Source organism: Protopterus annectens, chromosome 5.part0, assembly GCF_019279795.1.
Source record: "Protopterus annectens isolate FY-2018-M chromosome 5.part0, PAN1.0, whole genome shotgun sequence".
NCBI lineage: Eukaryota > Metazoa > Chordata > Ceratodontiformes > Protopteridae > Protopterus > Protopterus annectens.
The window spans coordinates 1,853,626,230-1,853,645,226 of record NC_056735.1 but is presented as its reverse complement, the minus strand read 5'-3'; the positions used below and the strand labels follow the sequence as shown (position 1 = coordinate 1,853,645,226).

General features: G+C 38.3%; 1 protein-coding gene across 2 annotated transcripts in view; it reads right to left on the bottom strand.

Moving 5' to 3' along the window:
• Window positions 1–18,264, bottom strand: part of CCHR5.PART0H13orf42 (chromosome chr5.part0 C13orf42 homolog) — a 109,734-nt gene extending 91,470 nt beyond the window's left edge. The window contains exons 1-2 of one of the 2 annotated variants that reach the window (XM_044071683.1): window positions 17,724–18,264; window positions 17,247–17,619 (exon numbers count right to left, since the gene is read on the bottom strand). In XM_044071683.1, coding sequence (XP_043927618.1) covers window positions 17,247–17,619; window positions 17,724–17,731 — 381 coding nt within the window. In that variant the 5' untranslated portion in view covers window positions 17,732–18,264. Of the gene's footprint in view, window positions 1–17,246 lie in introns of both variants that reach the window. The other variant, XM_044071682.1, reaches the window with a different exon arrangement.
• Between the last annotated feature and the right edge of the window lie 733 nt (window positions 18,265–18,997).

The window sequence follows — 18,997 nt, the reverse complement described above, 5'->3', positions numbered from 1 at the left end:
AGTATTGAAGTAGTCTACTGCCTGGTCTAACCCGAGTGGTTCCCAGTTGCAGTGACTTAGGACAGTATTTAGGTATCGTGGGGTAAGGTTACGGTCATCTCATACAAATTTGTAGACTACTGGTTTGGGGTGATTTTAGTGTTTCTGCACTAAGAAGGTGGGGAGATGATCACGTAAGTCATCTGGGAGACAGCCTACTGTATAGTTTTGTTTGGGATAGTTGGTTAGTGTCCAGTCCAGTATGGGTTCTTTCATCTATTCTAGTTAGTTCTTCAATTAGTTGAGAGAACCCATATAGACTGATATGTGTAGAAGGGCTGCTGGAGTTACAGGCTGCCCAGTCAGTGCTAAGGTCTCCTAGTAGGATTGTTTCCTGAGGTAGATTGTCCTTTGTCCAGTGTAGGATGTCTTCTATTATGACCGAGTTGTTGCCTGGAGGTATGTAGCAGCATATTATATTGATCTTCTTTGTGTTTCTTATGGATAGGACAGAAAATAGGACTTCAGCATTTTGAAAAGTGGGTGGTGTGGTGTGCAGGAGCTGCACTGACTACTGTCCCACGTATCCTACACTGTATGCTGTTGCCCCCCCCCCCAATAAACTCATCTTAGTGAAAAGTGTTATTCCTTTATCACTCAAAATACTTAAATAAAAAAATAGTATGGAGATTCTATGTACTCCTTCACTGTTAGACAATTCTGGAATAGACTACCACTTAACATATATAGTTGCTCAACTTCCACCTTTAAAATCCCACGCCCACCCAATCTGTTTCTATTTAAAACAGTCCAGACAGCTCAGATATTTCTTTCTTAGTCTGCCACATCCAGAATATTGATCACTAGCACTGCATTGCTCTAAGATTCCCACTCCAAACTCTGTCATCACCAGTTTGAAAACCTCCATTCATTCTGTCTTGCCATCATTCCACTCATCTTCAGAAAGATCTCAGAATTATCCCTTGTATCACTGCCTCACTCCTTTTCTTCACTGTTTCCCCCTTGTAATATATATATATATATATATATATATATATATATATATATATATATATATATATATATATATATATATAGTACTCTCAGGAATGGGCATGAAATGAACAGGCTTAAATAACAAAGAACATCCTGTCTCAAGCATTTTTAGAAACATAGGTCTTTGTAGCTTTTGATCACCTGATATGCATCCCAATAGAGTTACACCATTTTAAAACACTTCACATCACCAAAAGAACATCATCCCCACGATGAAGCATGGTGGTGGCAATATAATGCTTTGAGGTCGCTTTTTTTCAGCTGGAAAGGGGGCTTTAGTCAAGGTGGAGGGAATTATGAACAGTTCCAAATACCAGTCACTTTTGGCCCAAAACCTTCAGGCGTCTGCTAGAAAGCTGAAGATGTAGAGGAACTTCACCTTTCAGCTTGACAATGACCCCAAGCATACATCCAAATCAACAAAAGACTGGCTTCACCAGAAGAAAATTAAAGTTTTGGAATGGCACAGCCAGAGCCCAGACCTAAATCCAATACAAAATATGTGGGGTGACCTGAAGAAGGCTGTGCACAAGAGATGCCCTCACAATCTGACAGATTTGGAGCGCTTTTGCAAGGAAGAGTAGGCAAATATTGCCAAGTCAAGGTGTGCCATGCTGATAGACTCCCACCCAAGAAGATTGAATGCTGTAATTAAATCAAAAGGTGCTTCAACAAAGTAGTAGTTTAAGGGTGTGCACATACAACAAAGTATTAGTTTAAGGGAGTGCACACTTAGGCAACCAGCTTATTGTACATTTTTTATTTTTTATATTTTTTCCTCTAACAGACTTGTTTGTTTTTCAATTGAACTGTACAGGTTATATGTCAAATTAAAGGTGGGAAAAGTTTTGAAATGATTTATTGTGGTCTCATTTTTTTATATCACAAAAACCTGGCATTTTAACAGGGGTGTGTAAACTTTTTATATCCACTGTATTATATATGTATACTGTTTGCAACCAAGTTTGTGTTGGTATGGTTTATTTTTATTTATATAAATGTAAGATTGTCTATGTCATATGTGAAAATTTAATAAAGATGTTTCTTGTTTAAAAAAATACTGTTGTTGCGGTAAATTACTGTGCTTTTCACAACTAATTCCCATGTACAACTCAAACAATATACACCATTGTTCATTGCATAATCTCTTATTTTTGAAAAATGTGAACAAACAGAAACTATAACAGTGGATCAACAACAATTGAAAGCTAATTCTTTAAGACCATTAGCTGAATCTTGCAACATTTGCAGAAATCAGTGACCTTAGGACTAGAGATGGGACTAGAGATGGGTACGGATAAGGAGCAGATATAAGATGTAGGGTTAGGCTTGGTTTTAGTAGTAAAGTTCCATTTATTGTAAGGTTTATGTTTAGGACTAGGGCTAAGGTTAAACAGTATAGGAGTCTTGTAACCTACTTGGGGCAATATGCTGTGATATTTACAAATGTGGTCGTCTTTTGTGTATTTTCATTTAATGTGCTTTTTTTAACAAACTGAGTTTTTATGTTGATGTTTTTCTTCTTTGAAATTTGATGAAGCTGCATTCCTTGATATGTTTTTGTGAGCTAATCTACTTTCAGCAAATGTACACTACATCACTACATACTGTAGCACCCATATATATATATATATATATATATATATATATATATATATATATATATATAAGCACCCATATATATATATATATATATATATATATATATATATATATATACACACACTTTAATCTAGGATGGGCACTACAGTCTTAAAGATAATCAATTTGTGCACTGAATTTAGGTTTTGTAATTAATTCTCTACTGAGGTTACTAGACTGCCTTTTGTCATATCAAAACTTTCTTTCTAATGTTCATTGTTTTGTGCCCCAAGTAACAGATATTAAAAAAGAATAAAAATTATCCATATCAAAGATATATATCAAAGCCATTATGTAAAAAATCAAATTCATCAAAACCCGATCTAATGAAAATGATGAAAAAATACTGGGTCTACAAAATAAGTAAATAAATGCATAAATAAATGAATGTAACACATTTGCAAGGTGCAAGCCCCATTGACCATCCACATGTGCAAGTGTACCTCAAATTCTCCCACTGTGTGCAAACAACATATCAAAGGATACAGACAATGTCACACATTAAGTATCCAAGTAGTAACAGCAGATGAACTCTGCAATCCTACCCTTGCTCCTTCAGACAATAATATCCAGCCCACTCCAGGTTCTACAAAGTATAGTATCTCATAATACTTTGCACCCCAAGACAAAACAATGCAGTTCATAAACTTTCTATGTTAATGAACCACTTTCTCTTGTTTGAGCATAGTGCCAAAACTGCTAGAGGACGTTACAGGGCTGCCATGTTCCAGACAAAGTTCTCTGCAGGGGAGCTCCTTCTGCAATGCCATGTCCATTGTACAAGTGGAACTGCACAGCCTGTTCAGTGTCATTGCTCCATCTATTGTACTGAACTAGTGAATGCAGTCATGATGGCTAGCAAGGCTATTCACTACATCCAGAAACAGAGACACGGATGTGGGGCCACTAGCCCACCAGAGAGCAAGATCTTCTTTAAAAAACAAAGTACAATGAGCCATCCCTGGAGATGTTCAGGAGACATTTTTCACTACCTACTTGCATGCATGTGCATGGTCCAAGCAGCCACCCCAATTCATGGTACCTGTAGTATGACTCCACCTGTATGTGGAAATGTCTGCAGTGGGTAGTCCAACTTCCTACTCATTAATATCCACAGTACCTGCTGTCGCAGTTCAGTGGGCTTTGCCATTCATTCAACCTAGTATAGTACAATGCTAAATTAGTTTGGAATGATGAACCTGATTCCTCTTTTGGAATCAAGCAAAGGACTCTGCCAGTTTCCATTAACATACACTGAATATGAACTGGCAGAACCCAATCTTCTGAAACTTTGCATGTCAGTTGTCTGCGCTACTCCACACCAAATACTTTTGGAATCAGGGTCAATAATTGCATATCATTGATAAATCAAAAGTCAACGCTAACTAAAAAGATACAAAGACTTAGACTACTAAAACTTCTGATATAAAACATAACTGCTTAGGCCCATGTTAGTTTTATATTTTATCATACCACTGGATTCCATGTTCACCAGCACAAGGCTTCTTCTCTTCTGGGACGGCACTTTTATGTCATTATTTCTCTTTTTTCTTTCTGAGATCTCTGCTTGGATGTACTAGACTTTGCCTACTTACAAGCTTCCATCTCATTGCCGTTATGTTGTTATAGCATAACGTTATATAATAACACACCAGACCAGATATAAGTTTCATAGTCTTTACTACTGCTTTGACTATACAGAGCGCATATCTAGCAGAGTGCACTTCCTCGTGTATACATTTGTACTTACACATTAGTGTCTATATACACTGCAGTGCAGTCCTGACCAACTAACATTACTAAAATTACACAAACAACATCACTGGGTCACCATAATAAAAATCCCCCAAAATAAAATCACAGTTCATAGCAACAGACTATAAGGAAGCATTGTTAGCATTTTACTCATGGGTGGAAAACATATGGGATTCATGACTTAGTTTTGAAATTAGCAAACAGAAAGATTTTTAAATTGAGGAAACAGAGATCAATAAAATTATCCAAAGAGAGAATAACAGACCCTACCCAACACCATGACCTGAATATGAGAGCCAGGATAGTTGAGATGAGATATTTCTATGTCCTACAAAATGTATGCAATAAGAATGATGACTGAGGCCTATCAGTAGGAATAATAATAACTATTTGTGATATACAAGTGTTGAATTGTTGTTATATAGTTATTCTTCAGCTGCAGTGAATGCCAAAGAGAGAAAAAATGTTTTTAATGATGCTGTGAAAGGACTGAACCAAGTGCATATGTTTTCGTAGAGATACTGAAAAGCATGGGGTGTGCCGTTTACAAGTTGTTTTTTACTGTTTGGCTATAGGATAAAGTAGTTTGGCTCCCATTTTTCTGGGTCTTTTAAAATGAATTTTATCAGTCACCTGCTTCAGTGCTTCTTATTACTGTTTCTTGTTTGTATAGGCAAATACATTTAAAAGATTATACTCGGCAAATTCATTTAAGAGCTTCTTCTGTGTATGACTATTACAGTATGAGCCTCTAGCTGATACAATAGTCCTGCACAACATTTCTGAGATGACCTACCGATTCAGCACACTAACATGGATAATTCAGCTGCTCTGTACCTTCTGCTGTTCTGAATTTCAGACTTTAGTAACCTAATCTGTTTGAAGCTCTAAAGCATCTACTGCTCATTAGCAAAGTAAGCCAGCATTGTCTTTTACCAAGGTACACAAAATGCAGAATCTGACAGATGTAATTGAATTTGCACAATGAAGCAAAGGTGCATAAGTGATCTTATGCTGGATAGATGGCAAATGATTCTTAAGCATCACTGAAGACTGACAAATGTTAGAAATCACTCTGTGTAATGAAAATAATGTTACTAAATGTAAACCGAAGAGTCTCATATGTAAGGCTCTCCAAAGGATCATTAGGGAACCAAAAAATAGGGATATAGCCTCTTGACTCACCCCAGTTTTCATTTGTTAAGGTCTGGTCCTACATAATTAATTGGGTTGGTTTCTCTGACAAAGTCACTGAGACAATAGATAAGGACAAGTCAGAGCACATTGCATATGTGTAGCCTGAAAATCTGTTTGACACCATTCCACTCTCAAGTATCACAGGCAAACTCTGCAAGCTAAATGTTAACCCCTATCTAACTCATTGGATAGCACGTACATTCACTAATAGAACCCAGGAAGTAAGTGTGGGCAACTCTACCTCCTCCAAAAGACCTGTCACTAGTGGAATGGGCCAGGGTTCATTCCTTGAGCCACACTTCTTTGACATTTACTTCTCGGAGGTGAATGCTAATGTTAAGGGTTTGTGGCTGACCAAGTTTATAGATGATTACAAACTGGGCATCATCATAAATTCCCCAAAAGACACCAGGATCCTAGAACAGGGCCTGTCTCAAACTTGTCAAAACCAGGGACTAAAGCTTAATGCCAAGAAATGTATAACCTTATCCTCTGACATGCACCACTTCCCTTGCAACTATCACATTCAGCGCCCCCCCCAAAAGAGAAAAAAATGATACTATAGTTAGAGATCTGGGAGACTATGTTAATAATGAACTGTCCTTCAATTGCCACATATCCACTATTGTAAGAAAGTCTTGTTTCATCACTTATATCTAAAGGTATGACATTCAGATCCAGGAATGTAAATATTCCACTGTATTTGGCAAACATTAGGCCAATCATTAAGTATAATGCCCCTCACTCTGCATACCTATCCAAACACTTCTCACAGTTGGAATGACCATGATGCTTTGTCACTTTAAAAACAAATCAAGGGCTTAAATCATAAAAGCTATGTAGACCACCTCAGACACTTGTCCCTCTTTTCAGCATCATACAGGCTATTGTGAGGCAACCTCTGTCTTGCATATAGTGCCTCAACAGAGTCTATTCTGTCAGACCTATTACACATTCACAAGTCCAATGATGTCATAAACACTCACTCAAGGGACCTAAATCTTTTTTACAAAATTAATAGAATGTGCCAAGGGATAGGTATGAATCACAGAGAATGCCACTCCTGCAGAACCGGCTTCTGCTCCCCAAAAAGCAGAGCACTTCTCTCACACTATTCAAATGCAGTTTGTTAGAATGGATGGGTGGCCACAAATTTACCCCATTTTAGCAGCACTAATCCTCATGACTGGGTAAACATGTTATTATTCCATCATATACTTGTTCAGCTCCTCTTTAGATATTCTTATTGCAAACTATAAGGGCTAATAATTACCATGGGAATGCAAAGCTAGGCTTCTTAAGATCCTCACAGATTAATACCCTAGTAAGTACCTCTAAACCTACGAACAAATTTAATGATACTCAGATCCACAACATTATAAAAAGGTCCTCCTAACAATGTTATAAAGGCATTTGATTAATTGAACTTCTTCATCTGTATGGGCCAGAAAGGGAAACATCTGTGCAAGCAAAAGAGTATGATTCAGTAGCTATATTAATCACAGTCAGAAACAAGAAAATACGATAGTAATGTAATGAAAATATAGTTAATTTTAAAAATATTTATTGTGAATACAGCATGTAGATCAGTCTTTACAAGTATGTCATTCACTGCTCAGCTATAAATGTGAAACTGATCAAAAAGAAAATCAGATGGAATAACATTGCAATAAGGTTTCAGAACTGTAGAACAAATTAAAAGAATATACACCTACTTGTTCAAAACACTGAAGTTCTTACAGTTTTAGGTGCTGGCAGGTTGCTTGTAGAAAACTTTTTAACCAGTATTTTTTTCTGCAGGGGATCTTGTTACTTATAAAAATGAGAACTTGTACATAACTCTGTATTTATCCTTTATTTTATTTTATTTTGTTCTTTGGTATATGGAAAAGTCCAACTGAGACAATGGCCCATTTTCAGTGGGGGACCGGGGAGAAAAGCTTGACAACAGATTCAAAAACATTGAAACAGTAGTTGATAAGTAATAACATATACAAGGGGAGAAATGACCCACAACAGCTAAAACACTTTAAAATAGAGTGGGGTGTACCTAAAATACAGGGAATAAGAGCCCCCACTACAGACTGAAAAACATTTACAGAATATTCTTAGGAGAAATTGTAATTGAGACCACAATATGTACTGCAAGTAACAAGACACTTTGCAGAAGTGGATAGCCTATGTCAAGTAAAGTAATAAATAGTTATTCAAAGTATTGACTCCATTTCTAAATTATATATGGAGGTGATAAATAATTGAGTAATCTGACTGCAAAATAGACAGAGTAATAGAATGAGATGAGGAGGAGAAATGTGCCGGAGGGAAAATTAAGGACATGGGGAGAGAGGTGGTTAGCATTAAACAGATGAAATGTTCTAGAAGGACACTAGAGAGGAAATAAGTAGCAGTAAGTGTTGGTTGGAGACAGACGAGCATACTTTAGTAGTATGGTATCATTAAAGTGAGAGCTTCTTTTGATTTTGGGCCATTACCAACTGCTAAGATATGAAAATGTTAGTGAAGTCTGAGTGAAAAAGACAGTTAAAGTAAGTAGGTGGTCATGCATCTATTTTGAGGGTTGTGCAGGTACAGGTACAGTTGTCAGACAGATTTTTTTTTAAATTGATCTTGTAACTAGAAAGGTTACTAGTATGATTAAGGGATAATGAGACAGAGTTCCAGGAGTGGGCTGTGTAGCTGGAATAAAGAGAGGTTCCTGCTGACAGGTGTGGTTTATATGTAGGGTGAGGAGCATTTTGTTTTCCGATCAAAGTGGCCTAAGGAGGTATATGTATGCAGCAAGTCTAGTAGGGCTTTCAAAACAGCAGTGGGGAGCCAATGAGAGAATATTAAGGGAATTATATGTGAGCTGAAATTTGCATCAGAAAACATAGAAGAGATATTTCCTTCTGTCTCTGCTGTATGTTTTTGGAGAGATTGCTGGAACATGTGATAAATGTGGCAAATTTCTGTATCTATGTAGACAGTAGCTGTTTTTTGCTAAAGGTATGTTACTGTGATTACAGCAACTTTTACATTTATTGTTGTTTGTAAGCAGTTGTACCAACAGTAATTTAAAATTGTTTGGGGCTAGATTACCAAAACTATCAATGGGGGGAATTTCCCTCTACAATTACAAGTCAAAGCTGACTCCTATATTGACCCCGTGAATAGCCATCAGCATTCACAGAGTTTAATAGTCAAAAGTGGGTAAACAAAAATAGATTGCCAGGCCTTTCTTCTGTACCTGTATACATACACACACACACACACACACACACACACACACACACACACACACACACACACACACACACACACACACACACACACACACACACACACACACACACACACACACACACACACACACACACACACACACACACACACACACACACAGACGCACACCCATCCAGCCCTACAGACAATTTTTAGAAGTCGGCAATCTACATACCACATGTCCTTGAAATATAAGAGGAAACTGGAGCTCCCGGAAATAACCCGCATAGAGACAGAGAGTATATGCAGAATCCACGCAGAATGGAACTAAGCCATGAGCTGAACCAGAAAACCTCTTGCTGTGAGGTGACAATGCTGCCCACTGTACCACCTTGGGTGGGAGGCATTTACATAGTGTTTAAAAGAAGGAAAGCTGTCTAGTAGTGATGCCATTGAACAGTGCTCCTTGGTGTCAGTGTGTGGGTGAAACAATACATGCTGTTGTGCCCCCTAAATTTGCATGCCTAGAGGCTCTGATATATACATCATTAAATACAACATAAAAACACACACACATAAGCTCCAAAGGCAGTGGTGTTTCCATATTCATAAAGGATGCACACACCTCCAGACTGGTAGCCCAACATAACACATCAGAGATAGTTCAGGTGCAGCTAACATTGAGTAAGACAGCGATTCAGGTCTTAGCCTGTTATAAGTCCCCAACCATGTCCCAAGACTCACACTGCACATTCCTAAGCACCCTGGAGAATATTAGGGTCCAACCTAACAATCTCATACTGGGTGACTTCAACTACCCCTCCATTAACTGGGAAAACTACTCATGTACCAATACATTTGCCCAATATTTCCTGGAATTCATTAATTCCAATGCCCTGGACAAGCTCGTTCTTACCCCCACTAGAGGTAGCAACATCCTTGACCTGGTCATTACTAACATGAGTGACCATTGCTCTACATTAATAGTCAACTCCTCCCTGGTTAGATCCGACCCCAAACTAATCACCTTGGAAATCCACATCCCTTCCACCACACCACCCCACCACAACTCCACCCCCCCCTCCCCCTGCAAAGGTAACCACCATGAAAAACTTCTCCAAAGCTAACTTTGGGCTTCTAAAAACAGAGGTGGCTAACTTCACAGAACCCATGCAAATGGAGAATAGTTGCATGACCGCTGAATCATACACCAATGCACTGTATGAACACGTACACAAATGCATGGATCTCACCATACCCAATAGAACCAAGAAGCTCTCCTCCAAAAAAAAGGAAGCCAATCTAGTGGTCCCCTGCCATAAACAAACTCTACAACAGAAGGAATAAACTGATGCAGAATAAGGTGAAGTCCAAAGACTGGAAAAACTCCCTTTACAACAGAAGGAGGAAACTGATGCAGAATAAGGTGAAGTCCCAAGACTGGAAAAACTCCCTTATCAGCTTCAACAAAAAGTTGAGATCCTTCATCAAATCCTCTAAAGCTAGCTATGAAAACAGAACTGAAGCAGATAGTAAAGACAACCACAAGGCCTTCTATAGTTATGTAAAGAATCTCCACGGCAAAACCCAGATTTGCTCTGAGCTACTAAACAATGGTACCTCCTATACTGAGCCAACAGATATTGTCAATATACTGGCCGACAGATTCAATGCCAACTTTACCTCCCCCAAGAACCAATCACAATACCAGTAGATTGCCAGGCACCCAGTATTACTGCTGAGCAGGTTAAAACAGCACTGTCCAAGGCCAAGAATAAAGCTTCTATGGGACCTGACAATATCCCTGTCTGTGTTCTACATGAACTACAGAGTGAACTGGTACCTCACATGTGTGCCCTGTTCAATCACAACCTCACCTCAGGCTTTGTCCCTCCCAAATGGCGCACTGCTATAGTCATCCCTCTCCACAAAGGAGGAGTGACTACAGACCTTGAGAACTATTGCCCCATTAGCCTTACAAGTCTGATATGCAAAACTATGGAACGCATCATCATGGACCTAATAATCAAGGATTTAGGGAATCTCCAAACTCTGGATCCCACATATTTTGGTTTTGTGAAGGGTAGATCATGCCTGCTCAACTTGGTCGACTTCTTTGAGTCAGTTACCAGAGATGTGGATGAAGGTAAGGTGGTTCATACAGCCTACCTTGATCTGGCCAAGGCCTTTGATACCATTCCCCCTCAGGAATCATAGAAAAACTCACTAAGCTAGGCATCAACCCCTATATCACTAGGTGGGTTGCAAACTGGTTCACAGACCAAACCCACAGTGTGAAAGTAGCTGACTCCAAGTCAGACTGCTGACCAGTCACGAATGGAGTCCCAAAGGGATCGGTCCTGGGTCCTCTCCTGTTTGGTATCTACTTCTCAGAAGTCCAGGTCAACACGAAGGGATGCTGGCTGACAAAGTTCACAGACGATAGCAAGTTGGGAGCCATTATTAACTGCCCAAGTGATGTTGGCATTCTACAGAAAGACCTCACTGAAACCAACGACTGGTGTCAGAACCATAGCCTTAAGCCCAATGCCAAAAAATGTGTTGTCATCCCCTTTGGGAAAATCTCAGTTCCCATGAATTACCACATTGATGGTAGTCCACTGAACACAGTAGGCGTTATAAGAGATCTGGAAACACAGGTTGACAGCAACCTCTCTTTTGGCCACCACACTGACACTGTGGTCAGAAAGTCATTACTAAGGGTTTTGCATCCAGGAAGAAAGAGGTCATTGTCTTCCTCTACTCTTCCCTCATTAGGCCAGTCATCAAGTACAATGCCCCATTTGGCATGTACCTCACTAGATACCTGCAACAACTGGAGAGGCTGCAAAAGTACCTCACAAAGAGGATCCTAGGCCTTAAACACTTGTCCTGTATGGACAGACTCAGAAAACTCCAACTATTCCCTATCTCATATCACCTACTTAGAGGCAATCTCTGCTTGACTTACAAAGCCATGTCTGATCCAGCTCTGTTAGAAATGCTACATCTAAAGAAATCCCAATACCTCCTCACCATATGCTCCAGAGACCTCAACCTCATTACCACACTCAACAGAACATGCTGGAGGGACAGGTTCATAACCCAGAGACTCCCCAAGCTATGGAATAGACTTCCCATACATGTCAAACAGAGCACCTTACTGGCCCTCTTCAAGAGAAATCTTGATGAGCGGATAGGAAATAGAAAATTCACTCCGGGGATCACTCCAGTGGCTCTGCTCGACAGCGGCACTGAGAACTAAGGTCAGGTGGCACGATGCCAGGGTAATCCTATGCGCTAGGCTTGTAAAGGCTCCAGAGCCATTAGCCTAGTACACACCTATGAACCTATGAACACTGAACACACACGCACACACACACACACATATATATATATGTGTGTGTGTGTGTGTGTGTGTGTGTGTGTGTGTGTGTGTGTGTGTGTGTGTGTGTGTGTGTGTGTGTGTGTGTGTGTGTGTGTGTGTGTGTGTGTGTGTGTGTGTGTGTGTGTGTGTGTGTGTGTGTGTGTGTGTGTGTGTGTGTGTGTGTGTGTGTGTGTGTGTGTGTGTGTGTGTGTGTGTGTGTGTGTGTGTGTGTGTGTGTGTGTGTGTGTGTGTGTGTGTATATATACAAAATATGCAAGAGTCCTGCTATCACTGCACTACTTTGTCAACAGTTGGACATCTGTAAATTGTAACCAAAACTCCACATTATGGTCATGCTGTGGATCTCAATTTCCACACCTACAGCATAAGTGGACTTAACCAGTTATGCACTAGTGTATGTCACTGCTGCAGAGGGCTACAGATCTTTTTTGAATTCTGCAGGACTCAGGTATGTGGATTGTACTGCATGCCTGCCCTATAAAATTATTGAACTCATTTATGAATCTGGCCTACATATGAAAAACAGCATTAATTCATAGCAGGTGGGTATGAGTTTTTGGGATATACTCAAGCCTTGCTAAAGCATTTGGTTATGAATGCAAGAATCCTATCAAAGCCAATGGCACTAGAATATTGCTACAGTAGCTCTAATAATCAAACAACTAAGATATGGACAAAACATGCATAAGGTATCCACTTGCAAATAAAATTGCACTGGCAGTTCTGATCTAATGTATTCCTCATATAAATCTTTACGGTTTTCTTATGAACTGCAGTACATATAAAATATATATATGATTAACAGCAGTCTAAATAATGCATGAGATTAACATGCTTTGCTTCCATATTAGCAGCACTAAAAAAAAAAAATAACTTAAAAATCTTTGATTTAATCTTGCTAACATTTGGTCCTGCTGCATTATCCATCAAGCAATACATTAACAATATGAAAACTATTCCCATGAATGTTCAACATGCTTTACTGTGATTTGATATTTTAGGAAAATATTATGGAAATACACTGTGGTGGGTAGTACACAGTTCATATTTTACCAATAGCGGGGGATGTTGCTTATGAGAGTATAACCAAATTGACCACACTACAGCCTTTACACATATAAGTAAAATATGAATGAATTATCTTTGGCACTGGTTCTGTGTGTTCCTATTATTCAATGGTATTATTAGGGGGAAAAACACATCTTACTTTTTTTTAACAAGGTCATTGTATAATGTGAACTCCTTAGAATTTAAGTATCTCTCCTTGAAACAATCATCAGCAAGGTAGTTTTCTGATGTAATTTGCATACATATGCCAGTGAAGATAGTAGCACATTTGCAATATATAGGGCTTTTGTAGTCTGGGCCATGATGTAGTCTGGTAGTACAGTAAAAGCGTATATGAAGCTTATAGTGCAATAACACATTGGATAGGCACATTTTGGTAGAAAGTACTGGACAAAATGCACAAGTAAATGTATATGAAGGAGAATAGACTGGCATCCTGCACAGGATTAGTTTTTCTACCTTATGCTAACTAAGTACTGGAATAGGCTCATTCAACCTCATGGTCTCAGTGAGTACCATAGAGCAAGAATGAAATGCATTAAATTGAATTAAATGTTCTGGAGATATTTTGCTGCATAACAATGATATGAAACAATGGTCATTACTTCTGAGATGTATAGAGTTTTGCCTCCCAAATGGAAACATACCCATTGTGTAACTATAGGTATAATAGTCTTTAGTGTAGGTTTCTTTATGAATGAAAAAAACTTGGCTATGCCAGAGTAAATCATTAGCTGAAGTCCTTTGCTGAGATGAGTTATAATGAAATGCTTTATGCTTCAAAGCCCTATTTCTTTATTTTTAAAAGAATATTTATTTGTGTTGCCTAGTTTAATAAGTTGACAGTAAGAATAGTGTCAATCAGTTGTGTACCTCCTGCAGATCACATCCTATAGAAAGCCAAAACCCACTGAAAACAGAGGTTGTTCTCAGTCGGTTGTTCCCATCTGAATCTACACTTTACTTACAAATGTGCAAATGTACTATTCTTCCTACAGAATAACTATAGGCTATCCAGTTGTGCAGATATTACTTGTGTCACACAGCTGACATCTAGCTCACAGTTGCTTGTAAGCATGCATGAAATACTGGCCTAAGAAATGACTTCCCAGAGCTCCTTTTGGAAACTTTCTCTGCCTACCACTGAGTGTTGTTTAAGCTACGTAAGGGGGACTATTGCACATAATGATGGGATATGTACATGTTTACAGAATACTTTAAGCTGTAATGCAAATGAAATTGTAAGTCACTAGTTGTGATCCCTGTCCAGTCAGCTACTGTCTCAGCATCCCTCCAGCTCATCACTCATCAAATGACAGCTGTCTTGGATTCTTCATACCCTCAGCCAGCCAGTGACATAATTCTATTTCCAAAATCAGGTCATTTGCATTAGAGCCACAGCTCCAGCAATCAGGTTACTACCTGAACAGTCAGAGTTAACTAAATCAAATTATATTCACACCTTGAAAGCAATATACTAATGCCAAAAGAACTGACTTTATCAGGCATACAAGTTAAGAAGTGAAGATACAGTTCACACTAATTTTGTAGCTTTCTGTAAATGACTACACTAGAATGAACCAAGTCAGCTAACATATTTACCAAATTACTGGCCCAGACTTACCAAGCTAAATGACTCCATCATTATCTAAGTCACACCAAAATTGCTAAATCCTTACTATTCAAAAACCCTTCTAGTGTCTTCTACACTCTCACTATACAGTTTCCTTTAGCATACCTCATGTTCAAACTTAGAAATACTGCCCAGTCTTGTAATGGCTGTATATAAAGTAATTTGCTCCCTCTGTTACTATGTGTGTATGTTTTTTGTATAAATACTATAAATTGTAATTTGTTTTTTTTTATAAATGCTATGTCAATTTTGTGAAGATTTGTTAAGATTTCTGAAAAATTTCTATGTAAAATTGTTAAACTTCATATTCACTGTATGTCTTGGAGCTTTACTCCCTGGGCCTCCGCTGAAAATGGACTTTTTGTCCAGTTGGACTTTCCCAGTAAACAAATGTAAAATAAAATAAATAAATAAATTCAAGTAAACCTCTTTAAACTTCATGCTTGTACTTAGAGTGCAATTGATGTGTGTGTGTGTGTGTGTGTGTGTGTGTGTGTGTGTGTGTGTGTGTGTGTGTGTGTGTGTGTGCGTGTGTGTGTGTGTGTGTGTGTGTGTGTGTGTGTGTGTGTGTGTGTGTGTGTGTACACAAACATATGTGTTTAATAAATTCCTATAATGTATATCATCCTGTGCATTATAATACAGGCCATGTATTTTTAACACTTATTGTAAATAATTTATTAAACACTAGTTATTACTAATTAAATACAGTGTCAAATAACAAAAAATAAACAGAAATTAGAGAGTAATAATTAGTATTTCCCAACCTATTGAAATAGAAAAATGCAAGATGTTAGCTCATCTGTGTAAGCCAGTGTTCCTTGAGTGAAAATGATTTGTTGTTAAACCTCAGGTCTCCATCATGGCACTGTCTTTTGCAAGTGAGACTTGCCAACAGGCATTGTTTATCTTCATTTTGTCTGACCATGTTAGAACATAGCAAGTATCCTCAAAAGGGTATCACTTGATTTGTTTTCAAAATGATGGAGGGGTTGAGTTTCAGTAATATAATTGTTACAGATGCTGGCAGACTGTACAATAAAAGTATTTCGGCTTTTCCTGGATAGGGGTCACCACAGCAGAGCTCTGGTCCGCTAATGATTGGCAGCGGATTTTTACGGTGTTGAGTTGCCAGCCCAACCTTCAAAGACAGCACACACGTTCATGCACGTACCTACCTGCATGTCTTTTAAACATCACCCGACTGCTGGGAGGCGCTCCAGCCGAGAATCAAATGGGAGAACCTCTTGCTGTGAGGCAACAACGCTAACCGCTGCACCACCACAGCAACTGGCAGACTGTATAATGAAAAAATTAAAATATATTAAAACTGTTTCAGATAGTCTGCTTCTCCATCAGTTGGTTGTGCTAGTTTTTTAATGTTGGTGGTCTGGGTTTGAAAATAAACTCTAACCACTGTTAGGTCATATAGAATAAAAAACTGAGCAGTCTAGAAATAGCTGTCCTTCCTTTGGGGGGGTGAGAGACAGGGAAGAAGATGGGTTCTAATCTGCCTTCCGCTGGAAACCATGAGAGTAAAATGACACCAGCGACACCATGGAAGACAATGACATGCAGATGTCGTGCAGCTATGTACATGAAGTTACAGATTACACTCCAAAGGCTCCACAAAGGCTTATATTGATCAATATCATGCCAATCAAAAAAAAAAGACAATAGAATTTAATTTTTTTTTAGATTGCTTCAGTTATAGCACTCCATGTGGAATGATTCTTGCTGGCCATGTAACTTAAATCTAAATGCTTCCAGGATGCAAAGCCTTCAGAAAGGGATACTGTAATAATTGTGGCAATTGAGCCCAAAGCAGATGTTGTTCTAGGAAATGAGGTTATTCATATGAATGCTGTATAGATTTAACTGCATGTTTTCACCTTTTTTAACCCAAGATGAGTAATATTAGTGCATTTCTGTCTAAATGTGGGCATTGATTCACCATTATTCTGATTACCGTGACCAAAGCCAACCCCATATTCCTGTCCTAATCCCATTTTCAAGGTGCAGGAAAATTCCTCTGGGAGATATAGACTCTTCTGCTATACATTTAATTATTATATATGGAAAGGGGGCAGTGATGGGTTAGATGTATAGAAGCCAAGCTGATAACAACAATGAGATGTAACTACCATGTTGGCTAGTAGAATTCAATGGACGGAAAGATGACAAGCTAGTGAGCAGGGATAAGGCGCCCATCAAGTCTTCCTCAAACAATGACATTACTTCCATGAAACATGCAAATTGTGTGAAGTGTCTAGTTTATTATGAAAAAAATGAATTATGCTTGCTTACCTGAACAGGTTCTATGGGCTGTACAGAGGATGGAGGAGGTGGCGGTCTCCCTGACTTCACAGATTTACTAGACACAGGAGGAACATCTGCCTTCTTGCTTTTCAGATTGTTAGCATTGCTAAGATATTTCTTTCGTAATGATATTAAGTCCTGAAGGTACTGCAGGCAGAACTGTTTCTTGGCAAATGTCCAGGCCTCGTCCTCCTGTGTCTGATGATATCCTGTTGATGTTTCAAAGCTGACGGTGCTCTTACTTCTTTTCAAAGTGTTACTGAATTTCGGTTGATTCTCTCCAATTATGTACATTGAAGTACTGCGAATCAGTCTCACTGGAGAGCTTTTCTCATTGAAAAGAGTTAAATCAGTTGAACTTCTATGAAAATGGGGGTGAAACACAGAATTGAACTTTTTAAACATGGTTTGTGTCTCTTAAGTGTATTACAACTGTACTCATTGTAATTTTTAAGTTCAACTTACCTAAACATTGCATAAAGCTCTGACCTCTTCTTAAATTTAGAAGATAAATAAATCAGCTATAATAGTGTTGCAAGTATAAACAATATTTTATATAGAGTTTCTTCATAAGTTTATGATATATATTCTTTTCTGAATTAGATAACTTCTTCCATATCATGTGCCCCCAAAAGATACAGCTTTCTTCATTTTTCTAATCCATTCAATGTCTTCTAATGCTCCTGTTTATGTGCAAGTTCTAAGCTGAAAACATTTTCCTTTACTTTAGAAGCAGACACCTGCAAAGTCCGCCTTTCTTATACTTGTGTTGGATTTGTGATGTTGATCATGATACTGTAAATGACAAAAGTCCCCAAAGCAGAAGTGCATTCTTTGAGAAATTACCACAGGCAAGCAGCTTCGTTAATAAAGCAGCTATATTTAGCAACTCCAGTACAGATGAATTTGGGTCCACTCCTTTACTCATTCCAAAGATGGCCACATGCATCCCTCGCAAAACAGTGCAAACCATTTGCAGCGCAGAAGAAAAGTGGCACACACAGTGCTTCTGGTGTTTGTGTGTACTATGGTAACAGAGCTCAGAAGTGTTACCTGATAAGCATGCATTATTATTGTACAAGCTCTGGTATCAGGTGTACTAGGTACTTTAAGCATTTTAATAAAGATAAAATCAGCTCAGGCTTCACAGCACAGTGTAATTGTTTATTCTTAAATTGCTGTTAGTTGTAAGCTGAGCCCTGGCACTGAAGTATAGGATAGCAAAACTTATTATATGATTAAATATTTTAGATTATTTTATTAGTTGTTTCCTGAATGTTTATGTTGAATCTGCCTCCTTGTGTCTTGTAGTTGGGCTAGACGTTTAGTATGATGCTTAGGTTTAAAGAGCTGAACAATTTTAATAAATACATATATTGAAGATAACAGCAGTATTTGCTATCCACACAACAAAAATAGAAAACATTAAACCTGAAAAAAATCATTTCACTGATGAAGCAATTACACATGTCAAACCTCTTGGTGCACTTAATTTTATTTTAGATGCAGAATTTAGATTTTTCACTTTTACTTTCCAAAAAAGCTACTAACATGACTCTGCTCGTTGTTTCTTTAAAATGACTCACCATTTCTCACCTCACCATGACATTAATTCACGGGACATATATTTATGCAAAAAATAACATGTGCATGTTCTGCTTTCTGTAGGTTGTTTGTATAATTCACATCTAGAGTGCTAGAGATTCTGGTCCTAGACCAGAATATGATATACTGACATG